Source organism: Peromyscus maniculatus, chromosome 13 (genome assembly GCF_049852395.1).
Source record: "Peromyscus maniculatus bairdii isolate BWxNUB_F1_BW_parent chromosome 13, HU_Pman_BW_mat_3.1, whole genome shotgun sequence".
Taxonomy (NCBI): domain Eukaryota; kingdom Metazoa; phylum Chordata; class Mammalia; order Rodentia; family Cricetidae; genus Peromyscus; species Peromyscus maniculatus.
The window spans coordinates 42,974,254-42,993,641 of NC_134864.1; the positions used below are offsets into that span (position 1 = coordinate 42,974,254).

The 19,388-nt window shown below is 43.0% G+C and overlaps 1 protein-coding gene across 12 annotated transcripts in view; it reads left to right on the forward strand.

The window, feature by feature from the left end:
- The window catches only part of Fn1 (fibronectin 1), a 70,336-nt gene that overhangs the window by 14,332 nt on the left and 36,616 nt on the right, over window positions 1-19,388 (forward strand). For all 12 annotated transcript variants that reach the window (XM_006972238.4, XM_042260165.2, XM_042260170.2 and 9 more), the window contains exons 12-21: window positions 933-1,076; window positions 5,752-5,873; window positions 8,330-8,507; window positions 8,730-8,906; window positions 9,977-10,105; window positions 10,322-10,411; window positions 11,161-11,355; window positions 12,180-12,452; window positions 14,013-14,279; window positions 19,016-19,110. In XM_006972238.4, the coding sequence (XP_006972300.1) occupies window positions 933-1,076; window positions 5,752-5,873; window positions 8,330-8,507; window positions 8,730-8,906; window positions 9,977-10,105; window positions 10,322-10,411; window positions 11,161-11,355; window positions 12,180-12,452; window positions 14,013-14,279; window positions 19,016-19,110 (1,670 nt within the window). The remainder of the gene's footprint in view (window positions 1-932; window positions 1,077-5,751; window positions 5,874-8,329; window positions 8,508-8,729; window positions 8,907-9,976; window positions 10,106-10,321; window positions 10,412-11,160; window positions 11,356-12,179; window positions 12,453-14,012; window positions 14,280-19,015; window positions 19,111-19,388) is intronic.

Below are 19,388 nucleotides of genomic sequence, written 5' to 3' on the forward strand. Positions count from 1 at the left end.
ATCGTGAGCCAGTGTGTGCAGTCTGTCCTGCCGCTCATGTTTTGGTGGCAAGCGTGGGCTTTACTTCAGTTGAGCGGAGTTAAGCTTTTTGGTTGTGAATCATAAAATCATTTCTTTTACTCACTGCAGAATCTTGGGTACAGGGCTAAGCCGGTAAATACCTCCCTTCAAAACACTCCATCCTTTGGCTCCCTGTATAACAGACAGGTCTGTGCTCATGCTGAAGGTTCAACCTTCAGAACAGCCCTGTTCCAAAAACCCGTATTCCTTTACTGCAGGAGGCAGGTTGCTAAATGAGACAACAAATTGATCCCAGTGGTTTGTTTGGCCTGAGACTGCAAAGCTGAGATCCCAAGAGGCTGGCCTAGAGAAGCCGTTCGTGTTTAAAATTTAGCTCATTAATGTAAAACTAGCTCCTGAATTTTGAAGAAGTATATAAAATGGAGTCATTGCAAAGTTCTTTTTTGCTATTCAAATGGCAAGTCAGTTAGTTACTTTGATATCTAATTTTAAAATTTTAATTGATACCTAATTTTTTTAAAGTAATGTTCAGATTATGAATGTATACTGAAATTTTAATCTTTACATTTTAAATTTAGCAATGTTTCCCCTTTAGGAAGCTAAATATCCCTCCTTCCCAATATGTACATTTTAGTTTTTACTGCTAGTTTTCCTATAAGGTAAAGCATTGGAACAAAATATTATTTTAGAGCTGGGAAATGGCTCCAGACACATGCTTGTACACTCACATACACATGAACACATATCACACACATACACAACACCTCACCCACCCATACATGTACAACTATTATTTTAACTCTATTTGTAAGAAGAATTGCAAGTTCTTATTCCTATTTTAAGAATATGCTCTCTCACGCTACAATGACATGTTTGGGACTGTTTTAATCTATTCCTTGCGTCCGTTCTAGACCAGTGCCAGGATTCGGAGACCCGGACATTCTACCAGATTGGTGATTCCTGGGAGAAGTTTGTGCATGGTGTCAGATACCAGTGCTACTGTTATGGCCGTGGCATTGGGGAGTGGCATTGCCAACCTCTGCAGACCTACCCAGGTAAGCAGGTCTGAGACCGACACCCGGCCTGTGGGTGGTCATGAGAACGGGACAGCGCCAGTCCTGATTATCGGGAGCCCAAATTGGGGGCCTTTCTCAATCCCATCCCTTACATTATTACTGTTCAATACATTTTTACTGAAGCTATTTTTCTTTCTTCACTGTTCATCAGGTAAACAGCACCAGAGTCAATAAAACGGTGCATGTTAGTTACCCTTTTGCATTTTATACACCGCAGAGCATTCCGTTAGGTGAAAACATTGCAGTTAATTTTATCTCTCTCTCTCTCTCTCTCTCTCTCTCTCTCTCTCTCTCTCTCTCTCTCTCTCTCTCTCTCTCTCTCTGTGTGTGTGTGTGTAAAAATAGTGACTTGCTCTGGAAGTAAAAAGGATTCACTCATTCTGTTTCTTACGGAGAAATCACGTATATAGACAGAGGGTAGGAAGTATAATGTGAGGTATAAATTTGTTCCCTGCCATCTTTAAGCCTTCCTTGTGTTAAATTTCATCTCATTTATGAGATGGAATGGGGAACAAAGTGTCTGGAGCCAAGAGTGGAGTAACTTGGTCTACTGCACCCACAGTTCAAATACCCCAAAATATTTATTGTTGTTGTTTGTTTGTTTGTTTGTTTTCTTCTACAAAGACATCATGCCTAGCTGTAGGTGTTTATTACTTTTGGGGAAAACATTTAAAAATTACTGAATGACTGTAATGACACATACTGAATTTATGATATTAGTCATTTCAGCAAAGTCTCCTAGATCTCCGCTAATGATTTATTTATTTCAATTTGTTTTCATCCTCTGAGTATGTGGGGGAAAGGCTGCGTGCCACGGCCTACATGTGAAGGTGAGAGACAAATTTGTGAAGTTCTCTCCTCACTTTCCTTTGCCCCGGTCTCCAGGCTTGTATGTGGCAAGCTCCTTACACGGAGCCATCTTGCTGGCCCTAATTTTAGCCATGAAACATGGGCTGTATTCAGAAACGAAAAGATTTGGAGCGAGATAACAATCTGCATGTAATCGAGATTGTAATAATAAATTAAGTCCCTAAGAGTTAAGACTAAAAATTAAGATTAAATTAATTCTGCATAAGAGTCACCATCCCAGGGTGACCTATGGGAGCCAAAGGCATTGCGAGCCTGTGAGCAAGCTTTGAGCCCGAGCTCTGACTGCTGTGAAAGACACACTGGTTAGCGTCATTCTTTCTTCACATCTGTACAAGGGAGACTAGCACAGCCAGCCACTGTCGCAGTTCCTTCCTGTCCTTCACACTGACAGTCAGCTGTCCCGGACGCCACTCTGTCACTCAGGCATTGTTTTTATGAGCTGGGAACATCCTCCTCCTCTGCCTAGCCTTTAGACATTGTCAGGGCTGAGAGAGGCGACTGCTCTCACAGGTTTATGAAAACTCAGAGTGATCTGCCTCTTAACACGTATTTCTTGTTGGACTTAGGTTTAAGATATATATGTATATATATATATATAGCCAGTGATAATCTTGAACTCCTGACCCTCCCTCTTCTCCATTTCCTGAGTGCTGGAGTTACAGGTGCACACTACTATTCCTGCTCAATTTAATATAGTTTAAAATCTGATTACAGATACGCTATACAGTCAGAAAATGTATACTTAGCAGGGCTGGATTTTTAAATGCTACAGGCCAAGGACACAAGCTTACTGTGTTTACGGTTGGTTTTGGCAGGGCAATTTTTTTTTTTGAAATCTGTTCTCTTTTGAGACCTTTTCTTTTACAAATAGCCCACCCACATGGTCTTGCTGCAAGCACTGAGGTAGACCAGTTGGATGGGACAGAGCCCCACCTAGTTGGAGTTGTACCTGCTGACTTTGTTTCTAGTCTCTGAAAAGGGCCACATCAGAAGCCCACAGAACACAGAGGAGATTTGAGGGTGCGGAGATGAGTGCTCGACCTTAGACACCGTGTGGTGCTTATCTCCATGTGGGCTTTGCTCGGTGGCTCCTGCCTAAGCTGTGGGGCTCCGTGTTGTGGGAATCATAAAAAAAGACCGCAGATAGCTGAAAGATTGTGTCTGAGCCTTGCTCTGTTTGTTCTTCCTACTGGGTTGGTGGAGTTGTTCAAACTAACAGAAGATAACGGGAATTCGGTTTGTCAATAAGCACCTGGAAAAGCGCAGCTCTCAGCAAATTAAGTAGAGAAAACCGGTTCAAGTAAAAAAAAAAGTCATGAATGTTTAACTTCTCCAGGGTCACCCTTATTGGAAATCACTCATTCTGACCTCATTTTCAGCTGCTTTTGAAAGTGCATAACATGTCATCCTGCAAGTGAAGATTTCACAGTAGGAATTGCTCGTAGATGTCAGAAAGGTCCACTGGAAAAATTGCATCACCTAACCAGCATCAAAAGGACTATAAAAACATTTCAATCTAGATAGTGTAAAGGAGAGCTAGGCTCTTAACTTTCCTGTCTTTAAATCAAATGTGGTAGTGTAGAGTGTAGTGATGGGCTGGAATTTAATTGACCTAAAAAATAACTCAGACAGATTTTTTTTTTCTTTTCATTCCTGCACAAAAATGTTGTAAAATTCCCATTTGCTGTTTAGGGCAGTCCCTTAAGGGTAGAGCATGCCCTGAGTTTAGGGGGCTGGAGAGGTGAGATGGTTCAGTGGTTAAGAGTGCATACTCTTCATGTACTTCAGTTTGATTCCCAGCACTCACACTGGACAGTACAATTTGCCTGTAACTCCCGTTCCAGGGGAGCTCACTTCTCTATCCTCTGCCGGCACCTGCATTCACATACGTATGCCCTCACTCACAGAGGCATTTTAAAAATTAAATTGAAATAAAAAAATGCTAGAATCTCAGGCCTGTGCTGGAAGTCTAAGAAAGGAAACAAAGCTTTGAGAGTTCTGCCTCGCTTGGGTTAACCATTGAAACCGTTTGTCTTTTCCTTCCTTTCTCATCTTCCCATCATCCTGTGCATAGGAGTATGGTTAGTGGACAGGAAATGTCATTTGTATCATCTTAGTAGACAACTTATCAGGGAGATTTAATCATCACGTATTTTCCCATCTTCATATTCACTATTGATGCACTAAATAAAATGCCTGTGAAATGTCTCTCTACCTAAGAGGTTATAGTGGGATGTCTCTAAAAGATCAATATTTAACAACCTTATGCAATTGTCACAAATAATCTACGGACAAACATCCCTTTTTACTGATTTATAGGGAATTTCTTTAAACAGTGTTTGAAATTTTGTTTTTTTAATCTATGTGCATTTGTGAGGCTCTTCATGCATGGAAGGGGTGATTCCAGAAGGCCATGGAAATGACTTTTGTTAAATGGTCAAATGACCAACCTGTGTGGTGTGTGGAGCATATCATATGCCTCTTTAGGAGGCAGAGCTGAGAATTTTATGTGTGAATTTTGACGTTCACCTTGTGGCATTAAGTGAAATTAAGATTCAATGAATATTTGTTAGTCTTCAACAAACTGAATTATTCCTAGTGTGGAAGTGAGTACATTATTCTAAAATTTTTTGGAGGTCACACAAGTATGTAAGTTACATATTTGTCCTGCTAAAGAAAACCTTGTTTTCAAAGAATTTAGAAGCTAAAACCATAATTAAATCTGAAAGTCAATATATTTTTCCCAAGGGCATTCAGAAAACTGCCCATAGTGTAGAGTACTACTTTATCAACATGTAGAACTTGGATCTGTTTCGCAGAACATCAGTGAGAAATTCTTCCCTTATGTTTTTCTAAGGACTTTGTACAGGTGACCTTTGACTGACGAAGATAAGAAACAGAGAAGTTCAATTTGCATTTTGCAAACATTTTTCAACAAGATTTCATTATTATCCTGAATAGAGTCCACTATACTAAAAAATTCATTCCCTTCTCTTATTTTGCTTTGTTTTTTTTTTTTTCAAGCAAAAGAACTGAATCTATCTTTGTTGGTCATTATCAAAATGTGGAACTATTTTAATTTTTAAGTATATGCTTCCAAATGTCATTTCACTTGGTACCTGCTTTAAAAAACAAAACAAAAAATTTGATCTCTTAACAGTTTGACCCACAGTGATCTTAGAGTACACTTAAGTAAAAGGAAAACTAGATGTCTTTTTCCAAACGGAGAGAAGGTTTAGCCAGATGGGGAAATAAACCTAGGTCTTTAATTATTACCTTTGTCTGTTTGTCCGGGATTCAACCCCATTTAGAAATGTTTGTTTTACATCATGCCGTATGGCCTTGGGAATGTTGCTTCCTTCCTAGAAGAGCCTCACCATCCAGTGCTGAAAGCCTCACGATCCAGAATCTGTCTTAAAACAGTGTTAATAAAATTGGCATATGAGGTGTGCATTCTGAACTACATTATTCATGTTACGGAGATCTCACAATTGTCTCTCAATGCTTTGAAAGCAGAGAAGAAAGCAAGCTGTGAGACATCGGGGTGGTTTTGTTTTATTTATTAGAGAAAAAAATCTAATTGCATTTCTTATGGAAAAGGCAATAATTATCAAGTAAAATTACACCTGTTTCTAATGTCAACATGTAAAAGGTGTAGCTAAACGCAGTCATGTTTATTATGCTCATATTTCTTGAGAAGCCAACAGTCTTTACGGGTGGGCATCCATGTGTAATGAACTTTAAGAATGCATAAGGTAAAGAAATCACACATTTTCCTTTTCAGGCACAACTGGTCCTGTCCAAGTAATTATCACAGAGACTCCCAGCCAACCCAATTCCCACCCCATCCAGTGGAATGCACCGGAGCCATCTCACATCACCAAGTATATTCTCAGGTGGAGACCTGTGAGTATTAGCTAAGAAGTCTTGGACTCTGAGACTCCTGGCCTTTCTGGGTTAGGATGTGATGCTCTGTGGGGTTGTTTCTGCTTTTGAGTCAACAGATCTGATCACTTGTCAGAGAGTATTTTTATTTTCTTAGTGTCTAGGCAGTCTGTGGTCAGTCAAACTGAGAACTGGCATGTCGATTTAGAGTTTTGGTTTGTTTTGTTTTTAATATATCTGGAAGAAATTAGGTCTTTGTGTTAGAAAGCTCTTAGAAATCATAATGCCTACAACTATTCTCATCCAATGTGGAAAGATGTGAAAATTTGATATGCTTTGCAACTCCATTAAAGGTAAAATTTGCATTTTCAAATTATTTCCAGAGTTTGAAAACCAGCTAAATGAATATCATTCCTTTGACTCAATCAAGTCAACTGTACTTTGGTCCTCTAAAGTTATTTAGACAGAAAGGAATGAGGTAATGAGAGAATGGAGGTGCAGGGCAGGGATTATAGTTGGTTTCTGAAAGGAAATGAACCCTACAGTTTTCTAGCCATCCAGACGCTGAAACTATACTAAGGAGGCTATCAGTATGGTAACATAAATAAGGTTATTAGTCTCCTAGGCTTTTATGTCTCTGTCCCTCTCAGACCTGCCCTCTTCAAAGTTCATGACATAATTTGAAAAACACTATTTTAGAAAGGAGAAAAATGTGCTTTCTAAAATCAAATCTTGTCCAATTGTAAATAATCCAAGACAACAAAAAACATTTGACTTGTGACATGAACTCACGCAGTGAATTTAAACTCTTTGGGGGGAAATCCATGCTGCTGAGATCATTCTTTTTCTTCACTTGCACTGTGTGGTCCGTCATCTTGAGTAGTCCATCACCAGCTTAACATCTGGCAATGTCGGATCAATCCGTGATGTTTTTCTCCCCTTCAGTAGCTCCTGTCCCTCTTCATCTGTTTACTTTGCCACCATTTCTATTGACTTGGAACTTAACTCTGAAGTTTTCTGCAAAGCCACTACAAAAGGGACATTTCTAGATAGGTATGAAGTATCCGTGGAATTGAGACATCCGCACGTTTGATTAAGTTCTTGGAGTAGTTTTTGGTTTGGGTTTTGCTGTGCTTTGAGGCATGTGTCCTTTGGCCAAGGCTGGTTTCATAGTCCTTCGGTAGCTGCAGATCTTGAACTGCTGCCGCCTGGCGAGTGCTTGGTGTCAGGTGTGGTTCATCTCCCCCTCTAGGTGGAGCTGGAGGTCGAACTCAGGCCATGCTAGGCAAGCACTCTGCCAACTGAGCCACACGCCACACCCATGGGTCTCCTTACAATTTTAACCAAGAAGTCCTTTTTGGTTCTTGGGTTTTTTGTTTTTTGTTTTTATGTAGGCAATCTGAGAGTTTACATTCTGATATTTTCTTCTGATGGCCAAGAAAGCTTACATTGTATAAAAGTTTATTGCTAATTTTTAAACTAACATAACGGCTAATTTCAATTTCTTTCAGCATATTTGAGCTAAAACTTAAATTTAAAAGATACTTGGATCACTTCCATTTATTTTCAGAATATAAACTGGCCCTAGAACATTTGAAGTATCTACAAACTTGATTGGATAACATTTTTTTTTTTTTAATCTCCAGGCATTAAACATGTATTTGATATTTAAACCGCTTTAGAATATTTACACTTAAAAGGATTTCTTGTTTGAAGTCTGGGTGTTTCTTTTCCACACAATCTATTGCAATGAGTTTTGTGGTCCATGACATATTAATGAGGTTGGACAGGATATAAGAATGTAAACCGGAGGGAAAAGATTAAATAAACTGAACTATATTCTTCTGCAGTCTTTCCCAAAGTTGGCTAACCGCTCTTGATGGGTTGTTCATTTCCAAGGATGAGTCACACAACCAGACAAGTTGAATCTTGTTTGTGATGGCCCCAGGATCTGAGTCAAGGCAATGTTATGCTTTCCAGAGTCTCAGTAAGGCCAGAAACTTGAACTGTATCCCACCAAGTTGAAAGATAGAGTCTGTGGCCTTTTCTCACTTCAGAGAAAAATGGGTCTTGGTTTACTGGAAAAGTTGAGAGAGGCTGAGCTGAGGATGCCGGTATTAAATTATTCAATAATTAGCCATAGGGAAGGTATTCAGCACCTCAACGGTGTGACTCTGAAAAACATCATTTAATTGTTTCTCCGCCTGTAAAATGGGAGCAGTGATGCTGTTGGCTTCTGGCAGAGAGATGAAGATTAACAGGAGAAACAAACAAACCACCCAGGCACACAGTAAACCAGTCGGCCTAGTCATTAATTAACATCCACACACTCAGTAGAGGCCGCTCTGAATCGATTCGTTTTCCTCCAAAATGGAGCTATAAGAATCCTTGATCCTTCTTGGAAGATTACTGAACACCACCTTGGAGGGATTATCCTCGCCAACGCCTGGGCCGTGTTTTTCTTTTTACATTGTCAGAAAACCTCCGTGGGCCGCTGGAAGGAAGCTACCATTCCCGGCCACCTCAATTCCTACACCATCAAAGGCCTGACCCCAGGTGTGGTGTATGAGGGTCAGCTCATCAGCATCCAGCAGTACGGGCACAGAGAAGTGACACGATTTGACTTCACCACCAGTGCCAGCACGCCTGTGACCAGTACGTATCCGGCGTCTTTGGGGCTGGGTGCCATCCTTGGGGCTGGGTGCCATCCTTGGGGCGGTGCCCGCATTGCTCAGACATGGGCTCCTTGCAGACGGATCTCTCCTTCTCGGCTGCTTCCTTTTGTGAACGGTGCCTGCATTTTGACATCCTCCGAGCACCGAGAAAGTAGGTGAGCCTTCTAGCTGCTCAGATGGCTTGCGTTCCCCTTCTCTCTAGGCAACACAGTGACAGGAGAGACCGCGCCCTACTCGCCCGTGGTGGCCACTTCCGAGTCTGTCACTGAAATCACAGCCAGCAGCTTTGTGGTCTCCTGGGTCTCAGCTTCCGACACCGTGTCGGGATTCCGGGTGGAGTATGAGCTGAGCGAGGAGGGAGATGAGCCTCGGTACCTTGGTGAGTAGAATGTGTAGCTGGCTCAGCGTAGGTTAATAGATATTTGGCTCGGGAGAATTTCGGTCTCTGGAACGACTCCGCAGTTCAAACTGAAGACACTCCCACCCTGTTAAAGTCAGGAGAAGGGTAGATCCTCTCAGACCAGGCTGGGATTCCCTGAGCACCTTGCTTGTCTCTGTTGCTGTTTATTTTTATTTTTTTAATTTTTTTTTTTTGTTTTTTTTCAGAGACAGGGTTTCTTTGTGTAGCTTTGCGCCTTTCCTGGAACTTGCTTTGTAGACCAGGCTGGCCTCGAACTCACAGAGATCCGCCTGGCTCTGCCTCCCGAGTGCTAGGATTAAAGGCGTGCGCCACCACCACGGTGTTTTAGGCTTGCATCGTTACCGTCTTGAACGCTTTTTAAATATCCCAGTGATTAGGGATCTTCTAAGTTTACCGGTGCCGGTGAATAAGTGACTCAGTGAGTAGAGGTCCTCACTCCCAAGCCTGACGACCTGAGTTCAATCCCGGGGTGGAAGGGAGAGGATTGAGTCCCACGGGTTGTTTGCCTCCTAGTCCTCTGACCCCCTCGTGTGCTGTGGCATACATACCAGACCCCCCATGCCCAATAAATACTTGTGTGAATGGGACCCAGATCATAAAAATGAATGTCCTAGCTGGGTGGGTGGTGGTGGTGCATGCCTTTAATCGCAGTGCTTGGGAGGCAGGGGCAGGTGGATCTCTGTGAATTTGGGGCTAGCCTGGTTTACAAAGCGAGTTCAGGACAGCCAGGACTGTTACACAGAGAAACCCTTTCATGAAAATATAAATGAATGAATGAATGAATAAAATTCTTTCAACTTCCACTCCTGGCTACTATCCTGATTTCTAACCATAGCTATATTTAAAATATCAGAGGGAGGTTATTAAAAAGTATACATCTTTGGGGAAGAAGTGGAAAAATGAGAGAATATACATTGGGAATTGCAGCCTACTCACTAGTATTCCTCCTAGTCTTATGAATATAGACTTGTTAGAAGCCAGAGAAGGTTGGTTTGCTCTGGCCACTGACCTCTCCCTTTATTTCAAAGATCTTCCAAGCACGGCCACTTCTGTGAACATCCCTGACCTGCTCCCAGGCAGAAAGTACATTGTCAATGTCTATCAGATATCTGAAGAGGGAAAGCAGAGCTTGATCCTGTCCACATCACAGACGACAGGTATGTGTGCACTGTAAACCGTGTTCAAAGAACCTTTGGGTGTGGGATATGATGGGTTATGCGATACATATGTGTGTAATCCCAGGCTCGGGAGGCCGAGGCTGTTCCAGACTAGTGTACGTTACAAGACACTGTTTTAAAAACAAAATTTTAAAGGCCCTTTTACTAGAAAGCATGGCCTGGTAGCAGTATTGACTGAGTTTCTTTTTCTGTTAGCACCCGATGCCCCTCCAGACCCTACGGTGGACCAGGTTGATGATACTTCAATTGTTGTTCGGTGGAGCAGACCGCAGGCACCCATCACAGGTCATCTTTGGCTTCTGTGTTTACTTGGATATATAGAGATGTGGAAGGAGACAATTCTGACTAGACTGGCGTCACCCTTAAATCTCCCATTTAAGTGGTTAGAACTGTGTGTGTGTGTGTGTGTGTGTGTGTGTGTGTGTGTGTGTGTGTGTGTGTGTGTACTTCAAATCTTCCGGGGCTACTTCATTATGGATTGTTTTCCCTCGGATCCATTTATCACCCTACCCCCACCCCAACACATGCACACACAGCCTGTGAAGCCAGCCCGCCCTGCGGCGCACTGAAGCAGTTTCTAAGGGTTGCAGAGGTGGACCGTTCCTGCAAATCTGACGTTCACTGCTGGAGAGGGAGCGGGGCTGCCGCTTTCCCGTCATCAGTGAGGGTCCCCAAAGCTGCAGACAGTGCTCAGGCTGCTTCCTCAGTTGTCTCCCCCACCCACAGCTCCAAGAACAGAAATGGGCGTACCATGGATCTCTCACCCCATGGCTTCACTAATTGACATTTGTTAAGGATCCTGTCTTCAAGGACGTTTATTGTTAAGAGATTTGTATTACTGTTCTTATCTCTGTGCTGGTTAGTCCTTATATCGTAGGAAATGATAACACTAAAAGACCCCAAAAGAGTCTTGCAGATTCTTAACAAAGAGTCAAACAAAATGCAGAGGGCCGTTAGGAAGGAGAGATTTATTATTTGTCTAGCCTCGGCTTCAGAAGACGATGTGTCTAGACACTTTCCTCCTAAACCTGCAGGGTACAGGATCGTCTATTCACCCTCGGTAGAAGGGGGCAGCACAGAGCTCAACCTTCCTGAAACTGCCAACTCCGTCACCCTGAGTGACCTCCAGCCCGGTGTGCAGTACAACATCACCATCTATGCCGTGGAGGAGAACCAAGAGAGCACACCCGTGTTCATCCAGCAAGAGACTACCGGCGTCCCACGGCCCGGTAACTTAAAAACCACCACCTCTCCCGCTGTCTGATCTGGTCTGGACCAGACAGCCGCTCTAAACCTTCCAGGGGAAGAGAAAGCCTAGGTGGGTTAAATTCATTCCCTTAGCCTCCGGGGAGGACGGAAGTGCAAGTCACGTGACAGGTCCCCGGTTCTCACCCTTCCTAATGCTGCGACCCTTTAATACAGTTCCTCATGTTGAGGTGACCCCCAACCATAACATTATTTTCATTGCTACTTCATAACTTACTTTGCCACTGTTATGAATCATAAGCATCTGTGTTTTCTGATGGTCTTAAGCAACCCCTGTGAAAGCGTTGTTCCGACCCCAAGGGCGTCTCGGCCTACAGGTGGAGTACTGCTAATGTAAATGCAGAAATATCAACACTAGGAAGGAACTTATCAAAAACAACTATTAGGTTTTCTGGTTAAAAACTGGCAAGGTCTCATCTTATTTTTCCCAAGACACCCAAGAACTACTTAATCTGTTCTCTGAACAACCATCAAATGAGCCAATTAAACAAATACACCAGTTTTTCTGGAAGTATCTTAAAGTGAAGGCATTTTTATTTTGTGTATTTACTTCAACTTCTTGCTTTTATGCCTATCTATAGACACTAGATAAAGATTCCAACATCAGTTAGACTAACCATGAATATCTACACACACAAAAAAAAATCTCATTTTTTGAGTAAGAGGGGAAACCCAGTATTGGCCAAGAATGGATGGGTCTAAGAAATGCCTCGATTATTCAGGGAGTGGACTTTTAGCCACAACCCGCAGTGGGAATTTGGAATGACACATTTCTCTTGTCTGCTAGATAAAGTTCCCCCTCCGAAGGACCTACAGTTTGTGGAAGTGACGGATGTGAAAGTCACCATCATGTGGACCCCTCCTGATAGTGCGGTGACTGGCTACCGAGTGGATGTCCTCCCCGTCAACCTGCCCGGGGAACACGGACAGAGGCTGCCCGTCAGCAGGAACACCTTTGCCGAAATCACCGGCCTGACCCCCGGGGTCACTTACCAGTTCAACATCTTTGCCGTGAACCAGGGCAGGGAAAGCAAGCCTCTGACTGCGCAGCAGACCACCAGTATGTCCTCTTCCTGCCTGCCTGCCTGTTTGTCTGTCCTTTTGCCGTGCCTCCAGGCTCTACAGCCTCAGTTCTACCTGTGATATGCTACATGCTGCTCACTCCCAAGTTCATGGCTTAGTGGTCATGAAACATCCAGCTGGAAGGAATGTTGAAGGCAGAAAATTGGAACAAGGGTTCCAAGGATGCTAACTCTAACATGCACACTGCTTCCCAAATGTGTACCACATCCAACATGCACACCACATCCAATATTTACACCGTTTCCCATAAGTGTACCACATCCAGCATGCACAGCACTTGCAACATGCACAGCACTTGCAACATGCACACCACTTCTAACATGCACACCACTTCCCACATGCACACCACACCCAACATGCACACCACTTCCCACACATGAACCACACCCAGCGTGCACACCACTTGCAACATGCACAGCGCTTCTAACATGAACACTGCTCCCCACATGCAGGCAGCTGGAATGTAGGAAGGAGAGCATTTAAGAGAGTTAGAAAAAGTTTCCTTTGCTAATGGAGGCATGGAGATGCAATTTCAGTGCGTCTCTGTCTTCCTTCCTTTCCTCCTTCTTCCCCTCCCTCCCTGTCTCTTTCTTTTATCCTTGGTGCTGGGAATCCACAGTGCTCCACCACTGTTGCCAGCCCTTACATACATTTTTTTTTTGTATGTGTAATGAGATATATCTATATCAAAGTTAAAGCGTAGTCTCTTAACACATTTACAGTAGAATTTGAGACTAGCAGTTGCCAGGCAGGCAGGGGTGTGTGGCTCAGGAGATGGGAAGAAACTTCAGGTCCTTTTCAGCCCTGTGTCCAGGAAGTGACTGAAGTGTGTCTGAACTGCCTTTTGGATTCCAAAGCTCATGCTCTCATAGGACACACAACCGTTTGTTTTAAGTTCCCATGGGAAACCCAGTTAACATCCTCACAAAGGAAAGTGATGATCTGTGTGATTCCTTCTGGTCGTAGAAGTTCCCCACCGTCCCACCATGAGACTGGGGTCCTGCATATCTGTTTTAGTTGTTGCAGTCAGGTCCCTGTGAGAGAGCTTTTCTTTTCCCAGTGGAGGACTAGTCAGTCTACACGTACGTTAACTAGCGTATTGCCTGCAGCATGGACCAAGCTGTCCTTGCCCTGAGCCTGTTCCTCCCTTAACCTTTCTGGACCAAAGCAAATTGTGGGGTTTGCAAAGTGTTTGTTTTGCTTTTTTTAAAAAAAAAATACTGTCACTACAGTGTAACTATAATTTCCAAGGGTGGTGGTGGGTTAATCTTGCTGAGAAAATTAGCCTTTTTAAAGATGATGGGCCAGTGAAAAAGGTCAGTGAATTCTCATAACTGACAGAGTTTTGGCAAAATTCTACACTACCCTCAGTCCCCAGGAAGCCCAGTTTCCAGGGATGTGGCTCTCTAGTTTCAACCTTGAGGAGTGAAAAAACTTGGAATATTTAATCAAGCTGGAGACTCTCAGCATGGTAATTATTGACCTAAACATTTCTTGACATATGTCATCTTGTTTTTTGTTTTTTGTTTTTCCCCAGAACTTGATGCCCCCACTAACCTTCAGTTTGTCAACGAAAGTGACAGAACGGTTCTGGTGACCTGGACCCCACCTCGGGCCCGGATAGCAGGCTACCGACTGACAGTGGGCTTGACTCGGGGAGGCCAGCCCAAGCAGTACAACGTGGGACCCTCAGCCTCCAAGTATCCCCTGAGAAATCTGCAGCCGGGGTCTGAGTACACTGTGACCCTGGTGGCCGTGAAAGGCAACCAGCAGAGCCCCAAAGCCACCGGAGTCTTTACTACGCGTAAGCTGAAATTCAAAAACCTTTCCTTAGGGAAGCTACGCGTTCTTAACGATGCTGGTTTTTTTTTTTTTTTTCTGTCCTTCTACGCTTTGAAAGTTCATTTAAAAACCATAGTGCGTCATTTATAGCAGTGCCCCTGAAAGTGTGCTGTGGACTGGCTGGCGGTCTGGGAATATTTGTTACTGGTCTGCTATAAGATACGGCGCCTCGCCAGAATGGGTATCACAGCACGTGGCCTTTGCTTGGGCTGATAAATGTTTGGAAGCAAGATTTCCTTGCTAGAGGAAGCAGTGTGTGGATTTGCAGGTATTTCCAAGTTCCTTCTGTCCTCCTGGACTAATAACACTGTGAGTCAGGAGGGCTTAGGAGATGGCTCAGTGGATAAAGTCCGTGCTGGTTACACGTGAGGACCTGAGTTCGGTTCCCCAGCACGGACATAAAAAGCCAGGTACAGTAGTGCATACTTGTAACCCCAGCATTGGGAGACAGAGACAAGAGGATCTGGAGAGGCGGGGCAGCCAGGCTTGCTAGTCAGTAACGCCAGGTTCTCAAAAACTAAATGGCAGAGGCTGTGTGTGCTGGTGCGCGCCTTTTATCCCAGCACTCAGGAGGCAAAGGCAGGTGGATCTCTGTACACCAACCTGATGTACATAGCAAGTTCCAGAACATCAGGACCCTGTCTCAAAAAATATACATACATACATGCATGCATCTATAGGTTTGTTTTATTTATTTATTTATTTATTTATTTATTTATTTATTTATTTATTTATTTATGGTGGAGACTGATAGAGGAAGTGCCTTGATGCAGACCTCTGTCTTCCTCACAGACTTCGTGGACATGTAGAACACACACACACACACACACACACATATACACAAAGAAGAAAATATTGACTAAATGCTAACAGACAGAGTGTAGTCAGTATCTAATATAACCAGCATTATCACATTACTCTGGACATCAAAACCAAAACCACCCCGGACACCAGCAAATAGACTGAGAGGTTAAGCCAGTGAGTGACTTCTTTGAGAGCCTGGACTGCTTCAGGCTATAGGTACCTCACAGAGCTGAGACCTGGTTTCCTCTTCTCTAAACTGTAAATTCCTCGGAGAGGAAAAAAATACAAGAATTTCTGGCCATGGTCATCCTTTTACTCAACCTTTTAGAGGAAATGGCCTTAAAGCTCTTATTTAGCGACATCCCCATAAAGGTGTGTATCCCCAAGCGCTTTCTCTACTAAGTGCGCTCCATTTACATGACAAAGAATTATGAGGCTGTTTCGTGCTGAGCGCTTATTTGTTGTTTTCAGCCTGACATCTTGAATTATGGAAGCACCCGCCACAAGCATGCTTTCGGCAGTTATTGCTGTGTGCTCCAGGTTCTCTGGCTTTCCAGGAGCTTTCAACAAGTCTTCCTTGCTTGATTTTAAAATATGGATTCACACAAGCGTTAAAATGTAATCTAAGCCAGGTGGGGTGGGGCATGCCTTTAACCCCAACACTCAGTAGGTAGATGCAGGTGGATCTCTGTGAGTTCAAGGCCAGTCTGGTCTACATTAGGGAGATCCTGAGCAGCCAAGGATATGTAGAGAGACTCTGTCTCAAAAAAAAAAAAAAAAAAGAAAAGAAAAAGAAAAGAAAAGAAAAGAAAAATTATATATATAACAATAATCTAGAAAACTTTAGTTTGTAAATTACTCTGGAATTTCTCAAAGAAGATTCTCTGTCACCTGTCCCCCCTGGGAATCTACAATTTACCACAAACTTACTTGCCTGTATATTTGGTGTGAATTTAAACAACGAAGGCTCTTTCCCATGAATTTGCTAATCACAGGCAAATGAAGTCTGCTTTTAGTTTGCAAGAGAATTCATTTTAAATTTTTGCTATTCTATGTTGCCTGGTTTTGAGATAGCCTAAGATCCACTCTCATGGAGTTAATGTCTGTTTTTTCTTGCAAATACCCATTTTTTTTAAATAGATGTCCTTCAAGTGAAGCAGCTTGGAGGTTTCAATGCACATAGCCTCTTACTAGGTGGCTTCTGGGAGTCATAATAAAATTTGAATTAGCTGAAGATTAATTAACATACTTTATTGTACATGGTGTACTTTCCCAAAGCTTTTGAGTAGATGAGTAATTGAAGGATAAATTGTTTAAAATAAATAAATAAATAAATAAATAAATAAATAAATAAATAAAAATAAAAACAGCTCACCGAGGCTCAGACTTAAATAAACCAATGTAAGCCAGGGGTAACACAAGTCCATCTGAACCTCAAATAGTCTCTAGCTGTAAACATCAGCAGGGCCTATGGACTCTAATTTCGGGAGCTTTAGTAAATCTGGATTTTGGAAACAGCTTTTCTGAGTTTCCTATCTGATGTTAAATTCTTAAAGAGCAATCGTGAGAAAAGTAGGGAGAATAAGCTATTTCTGGGGGCAATAATCCAGCCTTCTCCTGTATGGAGGGCATATTTTTATCTCTCCACAGTCAGATTGTTCCTCACCTAACAGCCCCTGCCAGAACCCATAATTCATACTTACAGGCACATCCTTTGTCTGACATCAGTCTGTGGGTTTGTGGTTTGGTGATTTTCCTGTGATCGTCGGCCTAGGCAAGAGAGTATTGTCTCGAGACGGGGAAGATTTTGCTGCCTGGCTCTAGCAATAGAAAAATACCTTGTCCAGGTGAAAGAAATGGACTGTTCCGAATTGGTTTTGTTTGCTTGCTTTGGTCCATCCCCCACACCCTAGACAGGGTTTCTCTGTGTAGCCCTGGCTGTTCTGGAACTTGCTCTGTAGACCAGGCTGGCCACGAACTCTTGAGATCTGTGTGCCTCTGCTTCCCGAGTGCTGGGGAAGGATTATTCATTCAGAATTGTTTCTGGTGGGCAGTTAAAAATGGTCACCCAAGACTGGCTCAGGCGTTTAAAGTTGGCAACAGGCGAGCAGTGTATGATTGCAGGTCACCAACCCGAATTCCCTCAAATGCCATCAAAGTAGCGTTCTTGTGAAACCACCTCCTAACAGAGCAGGTAGTCAGTCAGTACAAGGCTTCAGTTCACCCACTACAGCACTCTCTCCAAAAGTCGGTGCATACATTTTAAAATAAAAATTAAAAGTGAGACAATACATCCAAACTGAGAAGATAAAAATGGAAGAATTGTAATACTGGACCTGAATTCTCATGTCGTATAAAAAAAAATATGGAGCTGGGTAGAGTGAAAGATGAAAACATTTTTTTTCCTTGTCTGGGGCTGGGGATGGAGTGTAGTTGGAAGGGCACTTGCTCTCCTGGGTTTGATCTCCAGCATTTACATTACACTGTGTCATGGCGGTGCACACCTGGACTACAGGAAGTGGGGGAGGAGGTCAGGCTAGCCTGAGCTACACGAGACCCTGACTAAACAAAGAAGGGAGAGAAAGAAACAAACAAGAAATTAATCCTCGTTTGTATGACTGGGGGGTAACTAGCCATTCATAATTTATGTAAATGCATTCTGTGGGGTTTATTCCAATAGGAAAAGAATTTGTCTGGAAAACAGAAGAAAGAGTGAACGGGACTATTAAAATACTTAACAAACACCTTTGAATTTAACAACTCATACCTCAGTTTCTGGGGCCTTGCTATTCTACATTTATAATCAAACCTACAAGGTGGTTGAGAATGTTCATCTTAATTCTGTGTACATACTTCTCTTTTACATTTTCATTTTTTTAAAAAAAAAATTAACGGCAGTGGTTGGCAGATGCCTTTAGTCCTACCTCTTGGGAGGCAGAGCCAGGCGGATCTCTGTGAGTTTGAGGCCATCCTGGTCTACAGAGTGAGTTCCAGGACAGCCAGGGCTACAATGAGAAACAGAAAATAAAATAATGCATATGAGTGTGGGAGCGATGGGTATATGCGTGGGTGCTGGAAACTGAACGTAGGTCCTCTACAAGAGCAGTATTTGATCTTAACTGCTGAACCTTCTCTCTGGCCCTTGCATTTAAAAAAAAATCAGTATTTTCACTAAAAAAATTGATGGTGTTATCAGGAGACTAAGAGAATACGAAGCATACTTCCGTTGCCATTCCTGCTTCTGGTTGTTAGGTCCCAAATGTCTGTAGCATTATTATTCTGAATGATCCATCACATGCTTGAGGGACGGATCTTTAGAACTTGTAGCGCATCTTAAGAGTGTCAGAACCTCTAATTGCGTCGAAAAGTAATTTTCCACTATTGTGAAATAATTCGGCATGAAGCCACTTGGAGATTACTCCTGTAGGTTTGTCTTCGTTCATAAGGATACAGAAACAGAATGACTACTAGTTTGCCGTGAGCAGTTGTGTATTTTTAAAGGGATTTTGATTTGATCTGATATGATAGGATGAAATGATAACAGGTCATAAAAACCAAGAAATGGAAAGGGACTTACTTACTTTGAGGGCACCTGGCCGCTTGTTTTACTCACGTTTGAGTGACGGGTCTTTGCCAGGAATTCAGGCCCCAGCCTAATGTTGGACCTGGAGACTCACCATACTGTTGTCATCGGGTCCCGGTGACTTGGTGTTGACGTTACTGATTATGAAGCAGCAATGTTCGGCTTCTCAATCGATGAAGGAGCTCAGGCTTCATCTTGTCTTACGTGCTGGGTAGACCAAAGTTCTGGTGAAAATGCTTGTGCCTCCGCAGTCCTGGTCAGTCAGTACCTCCAAGCCTAAGGTTTTGAGCGTCATGTTGGTTACTTTACAGTGCAGCCTACGCGGTCCATTCCACCCTACAACACCGAGGTGACAGAGACGACCATTGTGATCACCTGGACCCCCGTTCCAAGGATTGGCTTCAAGGTGAGGCGAACATGTACCTCTCACGGTAGAGCCCAGAAGTGCCTTCCCGTTTCTGCCTATGAGAAAAACCAGCTGCACTCCAGAGACGTGGGTTTTGTTAAAGCCCTATGGTCATACTCCAGGGCCTTGTGAGAGCAAGGCCTTGTCTGCACTGCGGGTTTTTTTTTTTAATTATTATTTTTTCCTCTTTTGCAGAGGAAGAAAGAAAGCCATTAGCATGAGACTATAGTGCTTATTGTTTTGTTTTGATTTCTGTCCATCCCCCCAGGGAACCCCAT